The following is a 13,364-nucleotide window of genomic DNA, read 5'->3' on the forward strand; positions in this document are numbered from 1 at the left end:
AAATGTAATTTTAATACATCTCTTTTTTTCCACACAAACCCATTTCATCTTATTTTGACTCTGGTGTACATTCAGAACACTTGATTAAGTGTCTGACTTGCTCGTACCTATTCCTTCTTATAGGAGAATCCAATTTATGAGCCATGATGGCCTATTTGCTAGATTTCACTCCCTCTCAGTAAAGTCTACTGGGTCCAATTGAAAATTAAAAAAAGATAAGCTGAGAGTCAGCATAGCTGTTACAGACAACTGGACCTACACTGGTGATGGAATTTCAACTCCATAAAAATTATCTCTATGCTCTGCTCCCACCCAAAAGACTAATGAGTCTTATACTCTGATAACCTCTGCATGGCCGCCGCCCAGTCTACTGTCACTGTGACTTTCAAATGTCCGAGGCTTTTCCGTTCCACACCACCTGAAACTGGTGTCCATCTTCTCTAATGTGAAAATCCATAAGGTCAACTGTCAGGGCTATTTCAGTGCAAACGTGATCCTGCTGGATTTTTCAGCTCCTACAGCATTCGACATTCGCTGTGGCAGTGGAGAATGTCAGAGGCCTTTGCATTGGAATGCAATAACTGTATTTGCCCAAAAAAAGGCATATGCCATTGCATGTGACCCAGCGTAGGCCGCGTATTTAATAGCTGAAAATAAAAAAGGTAACTTTGGAGTCTATCACGCCAAAGAGAAATTTAGGAAAGGGCACAGACTAGCAAGGGAGAAATGAATGACACAATTGAAAAGGACACATTCTCATTTGGCTAGTCCCTTTGGAGGCAAGATTGCCTTCAACACTTTTAATTTGATTTTTAAAACATAAATTGTGCGTAACTGGGGGTAATTAGACTGCACAACGGAACAAGGTACTTGTCGTTCAGAATGATCACCACGAGCACTTCAAGATCCTGGGCACTGACACTGCCTCCATGGTGATTTTTCCTGGAAAGGGGGCCCACGTGAGTTGGGGACGTTTCTTTTTTTTTAATAATAAATTTATTTTTTATTGGTGTTCAATTTGCCAACATACAGAATAACACCCAGTGCTCATCCCGTCAAGTGCCCCCCTCAGTGCCCATCACCCATTCACCCCCACCCCCCGCCCTCCTCCCCTTCCACCACCCCTAGTTCGTTTCCCAGAGTTATGAGTCTTCATATTCTGTCTCCCTTTCTGATATTTCCTACCCATTTCTTCTTCCTTCCCTTCTATTCCCTTTCACTATTATTTATATTCGTTGGGGACGTTTCTATGAAAAGGCTGACCCCAGTGAATTCAGAATGGATTTTCTGGGCAAGTAGAAAGCAGGTGCCATGATCGGAGTTTCAACAAACCAGAATATAAGATGAGAAGCAGGCAGTCCTTGGGAAAGATTATCTTATTAAAAGTCCCTACTACAATTTCTTTCTTTTTTAAAAAAAAAGATTTTTTAAATTTATTTATTCATGAGAGACACAGAGAGAGATGCAGAGACACAGGCAGAGGGAGAAGCAGGCTACCTGTGGGAATCCCAGTGCAACTCAATCCCAGGACCCTAGGATCATGACCTGAGCTGAAGGCAGATGCTCAACCATTGAGCCACCCAGGTGCCCCCATAATTTCTAAGTAAATCTATCAAAACGGAGGCAAGGCAACACACCCAGGATGGCACAAAAATTTTCAAGGTGTTATTATCACGAGGACTCTCATCTCCTCAAGACTGTACTTCATCCCTCCCCCAGGGGAAGCCACTGCTACCCAGAACATGGCCACAGGCTGTCAGGGATGAACCCCACTCAATAGGCCTTGCCCAAGCCCTGCCTCACACTTCTCTTTTGTTTTTGCTTCTTGATCACACGACACAAGGGAGATTCTCCTTGTGCCCATTCCTGCGGTCTTTTTCTCAACCGACGCTGAGCTCTCAGGAAGAGCATCTGTGTCTCCTTTGCTCACACTTCACTGGGCACTGAGCTCAAGGCTCTCAGCCCCCAAGAGGGGAGCATTGATGTTGGTCCAATAGTCCTGTACTATTGGTTGACGTGAGGATGCTCTGCAGGTTCATGAATTTGAGAAAGCTCTGGAGCCAGTGGCAGGTAGAGTGATTTGATGTTCTCTTCCGCCAGACAGAATTGCGATTGCCAAACAAAAGCCAGCGCTGCACCCCAGGACAGCAGATGCAGATAGCCTGCAATGGGAGGGAAGGGGCACGGCTGATTGTTCCAACCCCAGGACACACGGCCTGAGCAGCACAACCCATAGAAAGAAATACCGGCTACAGAAGCCCAACAGAGCTCAGGGCTTAGGCAAGGCTGGGTCACATTTGTATTTTAACAGGAGAATAAAAGAACTCCTGCTCTTCAAAGCCTTTTCTGGAATTCAGGGATTCACCAGGGCCCCACCACCTACAGGTGCCTCTTGCCCACTCCACCTTGTTGCCCCTGACAACTGGCCGCCAGCGTTCAAAGAGGTGTTGGCTTACAGTGAGGACACCCGCAACTGCAGAGGGCACGCTGCTGCACAGGAGCCCAGTGGAAAGGACTCCCTGGGTTGGCGGCTGCACTCGAGAGACCAGGACACACTTCCCCGTGCAGCCGAGAAGGCTGAGGGCCAGCTCTCCGTGTGTGCTGCATGAGCACAAGGAGGGAAGGCCTCCGGGACGTTTACCACGCAGCCTCACTGCTGGACTGCTGGGGGACAGAGGCACTCCAAGGAGCCCTTTTATTTCAATCCAAAGTGACCACCGCAGGAGCCCTGGGACTCCGGGTGGCACGAACACTCACATGTGCCTTGGGAGGGTGGGAGCCACCACAAACTACTTAAAGCACTGTTGCTTTCTTAGCCTCGAAGCCAGTGCTGGACAACCACAGAAGCAACTGTTCAGTAATCCTTCCCTCATATAAAGCACAGTCCTGTTCAAAGGAAAACACAGGTAAGGAACACGTACTGCAGGAATCCTGAGGAAGACCGGATTGTCTCCACGTTAATTAAAAACACGTAATTGGGGATCCCTGGGTGGCTCAGGGGTTTAGTGCGTGCCTTTGGCCCAGGGCATGAACCTGGAGTCCTGGGATTGAGTCCCACATCGGGCTCCCTGCATGGAGCCTGCTTCTCCCTCTGCCTGTGTCTCTGTCTCTCTCTCTCTCTGTCTCTCTCTCTCTCTCTCTCTCACGAATAAATAAATAAAACCTTTAAAAAAAATGTGGTTGCTGAAATCCCTGGTGAAGGCGAAATACCATCAGCCAATCACAAAATAGAAAAAGTGTTTGCCTTTACTCGCCCTTCCCCTACTCAGATTTCAGTGGCTGATTCCACTTTTTTCCCTGATCCATCAGATGTACTATCTTGAATCTCAAGTCCAGGTCCTCAGGCAACTCTGGTATGCTCAGAAAGAACACCTAGGGGGACCCCTGGGTGGCTTAGCAGTTGAGCATCTGCCTTAGGCTCAGGGCATGATCCTGGGGTCCTGGGATTGAGTCCCACATTGGGCTCCCCCCGTGAAGCCTGCTTCTCCTTCTGTTCTGTCTCTGCCTCTCTTTGTGTATCTCATGAACAAATAAATAAAATCTTTTAAAAGAAAGAAAGAATGAAAGAACGAACGAATGAATGAACACCCAGGGAGAGGGCCACATTCTCTTTGTCGTAATTGCCACCGAAACCTCTTCCATGTTAGGCACGTTTTTATGATACTTTAGTGTGTGTGTGTGTGTGTGTGTGTGTGTGTGTGTGTGTATGCCTAGATTACACCAGTGTTTTTAATAATTTTCCCACCATCGTTCAAACTAATAGCTAAAGTGTGATGGAATTCACTTACTATGAAGTTTCGCTTTTTAACATGTACAATTCAGTAGTTCTTGAGGCATTAACAGAGTCGTGAATCCACTGCCACTATCAAATTCCAGAATATTCATCACTTCCAAAAGACATCTTATTCTGATGTATCCATGTAGGCTTATCAGTTGTATCAAATGTACCACCCCGTGGGGAGGTTGATAACCAGAGAGGCTATGCAACGTTGTGTGGGGACAGACAGTATACGGGAAATCTCTGTGCTTTCCTCTCAATTTTTCTGTGAATCTGAAACTTCTCTAAAAATATAATGTCATTAAAAAAAAGAAAAGAAATCTCATACTTATTAGCAGCCACTCCTTACTGTCTCCACCTCCAGACCTTGGCAACTACTAATGTACCTCTACTCTATCTCTATGGATTTGACCATTCTAGGATCATACAATATGTGGCCTTTTGGGTCTAACTTCTTGCATTTAGCATAATTACTTCAAGTTTTATCCATGTGGTAGTATATATCAAAGATTCATTCGTTTGTATAGTTGAATAATATTCCACTGCATGGCCATACCACATTAATACCATATACCACATTTATCTATTCACTGGGTGAAAGGGATTGGGTTGTTCCTTTTTGGCTCTTATGAATAACAGTGCTATGGACAGGCATATGCAAGTTTCTGTATGAACATGTTTTCTGTTTTCTTGGGTATACACCTGGGAGTGGAATACTCGGTCATATGCTAACTCTATGACTTTTTGAGGAACTACTGAACGTTTTTCACAGAGTCTACAAAATTTTACATTCTAATTAATAATGTTTGAAGTTTCCCATTTTTCCACATTTTTACCAATACATGTTATTTTTCATTTTTCCCCCTTTTTATAGCAATCCTAATGTGTACAAAGTGGTATACTGTGAATCTGATTTGCATGTCTTTGATGACAAATGATGTTGAGCATCTTTTTTTAATGCTTATGGGCTATTTATATTTCTTTGGATAAATATTTTTGAAATCCTTTGGTTGTTTTTAATTAAATTATTTCTCTCTTTGAGTTACAATAATTATTTATAAAATCTGGACATTAGTCTTCACTGAACATATGTCTTGCAAGTTTTTTTCTCACATTCTATGGGTTGTCTTCTCTCTTTCTTGATATTGTCCACTGATGCACAAACATTTTTAAGTTTGATGATGTCCAATTTATCCAATTTCTCTCTGGTTGCTTTTAGTGTCATATCTAAGAAGCTTGTCTAATCCAAGATTGTAAATATACGCCTCTAAGTTTTCTTCCAGAATGTCATAGTTTCAGCTCTTTTATTAGCTTGTTGATACACATTGAGTTGATTTTTGTATAAAGCATGAGGTAGGGCTCCAACTTGGCTCTTTTGCATGTAGATATTCAGTTGTGCAAGCACTATTTGTTGAAAAGACTATTCTTTCCCCATCACATGATCTTGGTGCCTTTGTCAAAAATCAATTGGCCATAGATGTATGGTTTTATTCTGAGCTTTCAGTTCTATTCCATTAATCTATATTATACCTATGCTAGTACCATCATTACTGTAGCTTTAGAGTAAGTTTTAAAATAAGGAAGTACAAGTACTTCAACATTCTTTTGCAATGTTTTGGCTATTCTGAGCCCCTTGTATTTTCATATAAATTTTAGAATCAGCTTGCCTATTTATCCAAAAAGGGGAATTGGGATTTTTATAAAGATTGAGTTGAATCTATAAATATATTCAGGAAGTATTGCTATGTTACCAATATCAGATCTTCCAATCCATAAACACAGAGTATCTTTTCATTTTTTTAGGTCTTCTTTAATTTATTTCAATTAGTTTTATGTTTTTTCTGTGGATAAGGTTGTACACCTTCTATTAAATTTAGTCTAAGTACTTTATTCTTCTCAAAACTATTGCAGGTGGAAACATTTTATTAATTTGATTTTGGATTGTTCATTGTTAATGTATGGAAATACAAATGATGTTTGTATATTTATCCTATATTATCCACCCTTGCTGCATATGTGTGTTTCTGTGTGTGTGTGTATATTCCTTAAGATTGTCTATATACAAGTTCATATTATCTATGAAGAGATAGTTTACTTCTTTCCTATCTGGATTTTTTTCTCTTGCATTGCCTTGGCCAGAATCTCTAATACAATGTGAAATAGAAATAGGGAGACTAAGTATCCTTGTCTGTTCCTGATCTTAGGGAAATGCTTTCAATCTTTCACCATTAAGTATGATAGTAGCTGTCAGTTTTTCATACATGCTTTTTATCAGATTGAGGAAGTTTCTACTAGTTTGTTGAGTGTTTTGCTATGAAAAGATTTTGGGCTTTGCAAATGTCTGCTCTGTGTCTATTGAGATGATCATGTGGGTTCCTTCCCCCTCTTTATTCTATTAATATGTATGTATTATATTGATCTTTCATACAGTAAATCAAATTTTCTTTCCTGTGATAAATAACATTTGGTTATGGTGTAATATACTTTTTATATGTTGCTGGATTCAGTTTGTTAGTATATATAGATGTATAGTATATACACCTATATTCATAAGGGATATTGGTAATAGTTTTCATTTCTTGTGATACCCTTATCTAGTTTTGGTTTCAGAGTACAGATTACCCTTTTTTTCATTCAAGTTTTGAAATTGTTTAAACGTATATCCATAATTTACTTGCACTTTTTGTACAAATGTAAAACAAATTTATCTATCTATCTATCTATCTATCTATCTATCTATCTATCTATCTATCCATTCAATGTATCTACTTATTTTTCCATCTTAAGGTCTAATACCTGTACAGTCTATTTACTGGCGGTTAGAAGTGTGTTCCCACTTCACATCTCACCTTCCTCCTGAATTTCCTCACAACGGATCTCTCTATCCTCCAAGGTCCTATAGCATCTGTTTTTGAAGCATTCAACGGTGCAAGTGTATACACATTTTCACTGTAGGTTTTTGCTAACAATTTTTGCGTTTTTTTTCTTTCCTGTAAGATTTCTGACTCTTTCTTACATTATTTCGAGTACCTCTGTTGTTAGTTCACACTCAATGTATGTTGTTTTAATGATTTTTAAAATTCCTCTTTGATATAGCAACCATGAATTCCATGAGATCCACAGAATTGTTATATTTATAATGCCACTGTCTTTAAGCTTGTCAAGCATGACTAGGTAATTATGAATATATATATATACCGAGCATTTCTACACTTAGTCAACAATTACATCAATGAATTCAAAGCATACAAAATGGATTTTTTTTCATGGAAACATATTAATCACTTAACCATATGGCACAATGGGAATCAGAACCCGGGAAAAATAAATTAGGTAACAGGTAGTTACTTAGAAAAAAATTGCAAAGCAAAACTGTGCATTTTCTCCCTTAGTGACTTGCTTTTCCAAGAATAAATATAAGTACCTGGTGTCAGCAGTATGACTGAGGTGACAATCAAGGAGCAGATGACCAGAATCACAAGGAGTGCAATTGCTATTCCCTTCCAGTTTCTTTGGGGAGGGTTACTCCCCACCAGCTCCTAAAAACAACAACAGAAAAGAGAAACCCAGTGAGTGAAGTAAGGAAATAAAATAAACCAAATAAATACATTCCAATTAAATCAAGAACCAAGACACAAAAGAGTGAATGAAGCATATTCTTTTTTTTTAATTAATTTTTATTGGTGTTCAATTTACCAACATACAGAAAAACACCCAGTGCTCATCCCATCAAGTGTCCGCCTCAGTGCCCGTCACCCATTCCCCTCCACCCCCCACCCTCCTCCCCATCCACCACCCCTAGTTCGTTTCCCAGAGTTAGGAGTCTTTATGTTCTGAATGAAGCATATTCTTATCCTTGAAGCTATGAGTAGCTCTTTTTTCTGCCCTTCTGCCTCCTGCTTTCATCTCTGTACCATGGCAAAACCTCATCTCAAGAACGAATATGATAGTCTATTATGTTTACAGCTTTTCTGAGACTTGAATGTTTCTACACCTGGCACACTGGGTTCTATAGCACAGGGCAACTGTGGCATTTCTCTTCATTACAGCCAACCTAATCTCCACTGAGTCAAACCCAAGTATGATGAATATTCCCAGCTCCAAATCCTCTCTCATCTTTCTTTTCATTCACACCCACACTGTTAACTTCTATCTCAGAGTACCAGATTCAAATGTTTATGTAGCATATACCACATACCAAGTTTAACTAACTTCTATGCGTTGTTCACTATCTTGAGCCCTTTCTTCCTTCTATAGAACTTCATACAAGATTTCAAGATTCCCCAGATCTCTTCACTGGCTAATTAACTTATACGTATTCTAGATTTTAGTCCCTCCAAGGAGCTGTGTTTGCATTGCAGCAGGAGTTAGGGATGGGAGAAAGAATCTGGAGACGTTGCTGAAGTGTGCTAAAGGTCAGATAAATCTAGGAAATTAATCAGGGATACTGGTTGCTGAAATCAACTTTCAATCCCTTTCACATCAGTGTGCTTGTATAATTTATACTCCAACCTGGGATTCTTTGAGAGACAAAGGAGTTAATATTTATAGTTAATAATTAATAAATACAATAGTTTTTATTTATTATAATGACCATTAATTGTACAAGAGCAACTGTCATTCCCCTTGGCAAATAAAGACATATGGTCACACTGAAAATGGTCTACTGCTCCTTCTGCCCATACACAGATCACAAAATACTCTCTCTTATAGTGCCCATAATTATAACTAATATTAATTTCAAGTCAAGATGAACTAGAATAGAGATGGCTTCAAAAAAGTTGATAATGCAATACCCAAATACAGCTTCATCCAAAACTAAAAGCTCATTAGAACGTGGCAAATTTCTGCAAATCAAAGGTAATATTAAATGTAGGATGGCAAATAATTAATAATTGACATGCAAATATTCAATATTGGCTCCCTAGGTTATCAAATTAAGAAAAATTTGAGGGCCACTATGGTCTTAGCCAGAAAGAATTTTATAGTTGTTTAGAAATTTCAACCAATCTCCTTATTTGCTATCCAGAAATTATCTATTAAGAAGTGGCTTTTTAGCACTTAAAAATGACAAAAAACAATACTGAGTTGCTCTCATTTCTGAATGGATAGTGTTCAATGCAAGAAAAAATAACAAAGGAGAACTGATCAGATTTTACTGATTCAGTAGCTTTTCCCTTTGCCAAGTTTACAAAGGAAATTTGAAAATTCACCAAATTTGTGAATAGTATAAATCTTGAAGTAGTACTCTTCATATGAACAATGTAGTACACATAATCTCTTACAGGGCCTAGTGGATATTTTCTTATTTCTTTTTATTTTTAGAGAGAGAGAGAGAGTGCGCAAATGGAAGGGGAGGAATAGAGGGAGAGGAGAGAGAAAATCTTAAGCAGGCTCCACTCCAATGTGGAGCTCTATGTGACACGGGGCTCGATCTTGACTCTAAGATCATGACGTGAGCTGAAAGCAAGAGTCAGAGGTTTAAGTGACTAAGCCACCAAGGCACTTCCCTAGTTGGCATTTCTCAAATACTGCTTATATTAAATCCCAGGGTAATGATCAAACCAGAATATTTTAATATTCAGGACCAAACCCCAAACCTTATTCAAGATCCAGAATGATAAAATTAACATTATTATCTTCATCAGCTCAAACAATTGATATCTTTTGAATCTTGTTTTGATTAATATTCTAAAATTCTAAAATGTTTTAAACACATCTATTAACAAATACCCTGGTCAAAGTTTATTTGCCCAAAGAAGCCTAAGACTTTTTTCCTTGTGTCAATTTCTGATGAGCTAGTAGCAGAGCTGATTTACTTGCAGAAGTGTACGAACCCATGTTTCAGTGACAGAAGTCCTTCTGAGACTCAGTGGTCCCCTTACCAGGCCAAACACATCTACAATGTGTCCTGGCCTGGATGTCCAGGTCTAGGATAGATGGTGTCAGAGTGTCTGCCAAGATAACCAGAAGATGGAAATGTTTGTAAAACATGTCATGTGAAGGACATTCAGCCTCAAAAGTCTTATCCACTTGAACTATCACATGGAAGAGAGAGGAAACTTACTCTGTACAGCTCCAGAAGGTAGAATCGTGTTTCCATACACCTTCAAAACTCCCAACCATTAATACTGCCCCACAATAGGATGAGGGGCTTCCTCAGGAAGTGTGCAGGATGGTGAACACCTAACGGGGATCCTGGAGATCCAATCCTCCAGAAAGGAAGGTGGAAATAAATGATCTTAAAAATGCCCAATAAGAGTAAAAGCTTTATGAACACGTATAGGATGGAAGAGAGAGATGCAAAGCTGTAAAGTTGCTACTCAAGGGTGGAAAATGAATGGGAGGCAAGGGCTTCTGAAAAGAGGACAAAGACTCTGCTTCCTCCTGTTCACTGGACTAAGAAAATACTATGCACAGAAAACCAGTTCAGTGTATATATATCCTGAGATGTACCATAGATACCCAAACAGGCACTGACAGCATAGCCCACTCAAGTGAAGTGATTCTGGGTCAAAGGCACTCTTTCTTTCTTTCGGTAGGGGGAGGAAGAGAGGGAGAAGAGAGGGAGAAATCTTAAGCAGGCTCCATGCTCAGCACAGAGCGGGAAGCAGGGCTCAATCTCATGACTCTGAGATCATTAATTGGATGAAAACCAAGAATCAGACCAACTGAACCACCAAGGTACCCGAATGAACCCCAATGACACCATTTCTTGAAGACAGATGCACCATATTGCCTTTCAGGCAGCATTCTTACACATTTAAAAAGCAGGGCAATTTTACCCACATGAAAGCAGACATTCTTTAATTAAATTCCATTTTCATTTGCCAAATTTCACTTTTCACAGTACAAGAAATTTCTTTTTTAAGTTACACAAACGCTACTGTAACAATACTAATAGGAAACAAATTAAAGAGGAAACAAATCATGAATAATCTTGCTAATCCAAGAAGACAAAGCTTTTCATTTTCCCCATTTTCCTTTCCAGTCATGGTCTATATGCACATTTAATTTCTACATGGGTGTAACCAGAGCACAGAGATGATTTTTGAGTTAGAATTTGGATTTATATGTGCTTCTTTGAACATCTCATTTGGCTTCCCATATTCAAACGACTTCCCCATTTTAACTTGCAGGAGCTGACTTATTGAGAATTTAAGTAGAACTGACCCTGCTTCCCATGAAGGACAAGACAAGTTAATAAATTATCCCCTAAAATGTTAAGCTTCAGTAGTGCATTTCTTGGCAGAATTATATGATTTTGCCTAGAATAGTGAAAATGAGACCATAATACATTCTCTGCTCTGTTTGGTACCCCATGCATACCTCAGAGATTCAGTAAAATGGAAGAGCCTGTCTATAGTGAGCCATTTGGTGTAACCAGGTGATCAAACCTACCTACCTTCCTTCCTTCCTTCCTTCCTTCCTTCCTTCCTTCCTTCCTTCCTTCCTTCCTTCCTTCTTTCCTTCCTTCCTCCCTCCCTCCCTCGTTTCCTTCCTTCCTTCCTTCCTTCCTTCCTTCCTTCCTTCCATCCATCCATCCATCCATCCAACACATGTCTATCCAGCACTTCCCCTGCCAGCCCTGCCCCAAGGACCTTGGGTATAGCTGTGAACGAAACAGACTACACTGCTATCAAGCCAGCAAGCTGAATGGCTTTCATTTTTCCGTATTTCCTTTCTTGTATTCTGGTGCAGGGATGGGACACAAACAATAAACAGCTAACCCACCAAGAGAAGAAAAAAGCAGGATGAGGGGGGCTAAGGAGGGAATGCATCCTGTGAGCTGTTTGTATATAAGGAGGTCAGAGAGATTTTCTAATAAAGTGACATTTGAACAGAAACCACAAGGAATGGGACTGGGAGGAAGGATGTCAGGCTGTCATGAACTGAACTGTGTGTATCCCTCCTAAATTCACATGTGGAAGCTCAAACCCCCAGTGAGATGGTACATGGACGGAGGGCCTCTGAGGGGTAATGAGGGTTACAGGAGGTCATGAGGATGGGGCCCTCAGGTCAGGATGAGTGTCCTTATAAGGAGAGACACCAGGGAGCTTGCCTCCTCTGTACCCACACGCATGGAGGAAAGACCATGTGAGAGGCCACTGCAAGAAGGCGCTGTTGGCAACCTAAAGAGGAAGGGCCCTTAAGACACTGCCACTTGTACCGGGAGGGTGGGCTTCCAGTCTCCAGAACTGTGAGAAACAAAGCTCATGGCTCAGAGGCATATGTCTGACATTCTGGGAAGCCATGGCTGGTTTTGCAGGCAGAGTTCATTGTTCTTCCATCTGGACACAACCGTAACACTTTGTAAATGCTTTTCTGTAACATTACTGCACTACTGAATTATGTTTTTAACGTCTGTGTCATCTCCAGGCCCCAAGCTACCTGGTGTGCTCGTATTCCTGATGCCTGGTATAGAACTGGGACACCACAGCGCTCGGGGACTGTACATTGAATGGAAGAATGGACATATGAATGCCTTTATGAGAAGTAACTTTGTTATTTGCTGGCACCACTGGAAGAAAAGCTATTGTTAACTGATGCGGAAAGCAAAACATTAATACAAGCCCAGCTCCACTGATGATGCCATAAATAGCGCTCGGTCCTAACAGATGTAATGCAAACTGACATCTAGAGTTGGCAATTGCCTTGTCCCTAGTGATATAATTGTTGCTCACACTTACTCTTAACTCAGGCAAAAAGAAAACAAACCCAACCAAATGGATGAGAAACAAACTCAAACTTTTTCCTAGGTTGTTTTAAGTATAAAATTCATGTTTTTAGACCATTATTATCTTAGTAATCTGTGATTCGAGCTTGATATTTTATGTGCCAATTGTACAACTGAAATGGAAGACTCATACATTAAAATTATAATTGAAGATGTGCAGTATTCTGTGCATGGATTGGGGGGGGGGGTGTCACCGTGCATGTCCACCAGGCCCTCTCCGTCAGTGCTCAAACCCCACATGCCTCACCCTGGCCTGAGTTTCCTCTCTCCCACGGAATCCCCTTGCTGACTTTATCACATCTTGTGCTTTATGATAAGGATTAGAGATTCTCAAGAAAGTCTGAGGTGATTATTTAGAAATTAGAGAAGCTGAAGGCTACCAGGGTGTGGAAAAAAGAAAGCAAAGAAGAAGTGGAAGACAAAAGGAATCCAGTGCTTGGGTGTTAGGACCAAATGCAAGTGTGTTTGGAAGCACACTAGAATTCATAACATTTATACAAAGGTAAGCTGTTGCTTTACGATTTACTGCGGTCACTACTCATTACCAAATTATGCTTCAGTACCATTTAACAGACACTATGGGAAGAACTCAAAAGCACATCAAGTTTCTGATATGTTATAAAGAACATAAACACAGAGAATCACATCTCTTTTGGCCATGTCTGAGCTCTAAGGAGCAGAAATAGGCCTCTGTTGGGTCCCTACGATAGGGTGATCCAGGCCCCAGCCATGTCCCCACACGTTGAAGAGCATGTTCCCCATGCAATACCCACCTCGAAGGTTCTGGGCACACCTTGTAGCATGTTTGTTTTCCACAACATATGTATAGCCACACACAGCTAACGAGAC

At 40.5% G+C, this 13,364-nt stretch overlaps 1 protein-coding gene across 3 annotated transcripts in view; it reads right to left on the reverse strand.

Annotated features, from left to right (window-relative positions):
- Window positions 1-13,364, reverse strand: part of DPP6 (dipeptidyl peptidase like 6) — an 826,517-nt gene that overhangs the window by 337,301 nt on the left and 475,852 nt on the right. For all 3 annotated transcript variants that reach the window (XM_041753453.1, XM_041753451.1, XM_041753452.1), the window contains exon 2: window positions 7,203-7,317. In XM_041753453.1, coding sequence (XP_041609387.1) covers window positions 7,203-7,317 — 115 coding nt within the window. The remainder of the gene's footprint in view (window positions 1-7,202; window positions 7,318-13,364) is intronic.

Source organism: Vulpes lagopus, chromosome 4 (assembly GCF_018345385.1).
Source record: "Vulpes lagopus strain Blue_001 chromosome 4, ASM1834538v1, whole genome shotgun sequence".
Classification (NCBI taxonomy): domain Eukaryota; kingdom Metazoa; phylum Chordata; class Mammalia; order Carnivora; family Canidae; genus Vulpes; species Vulpes lagopus.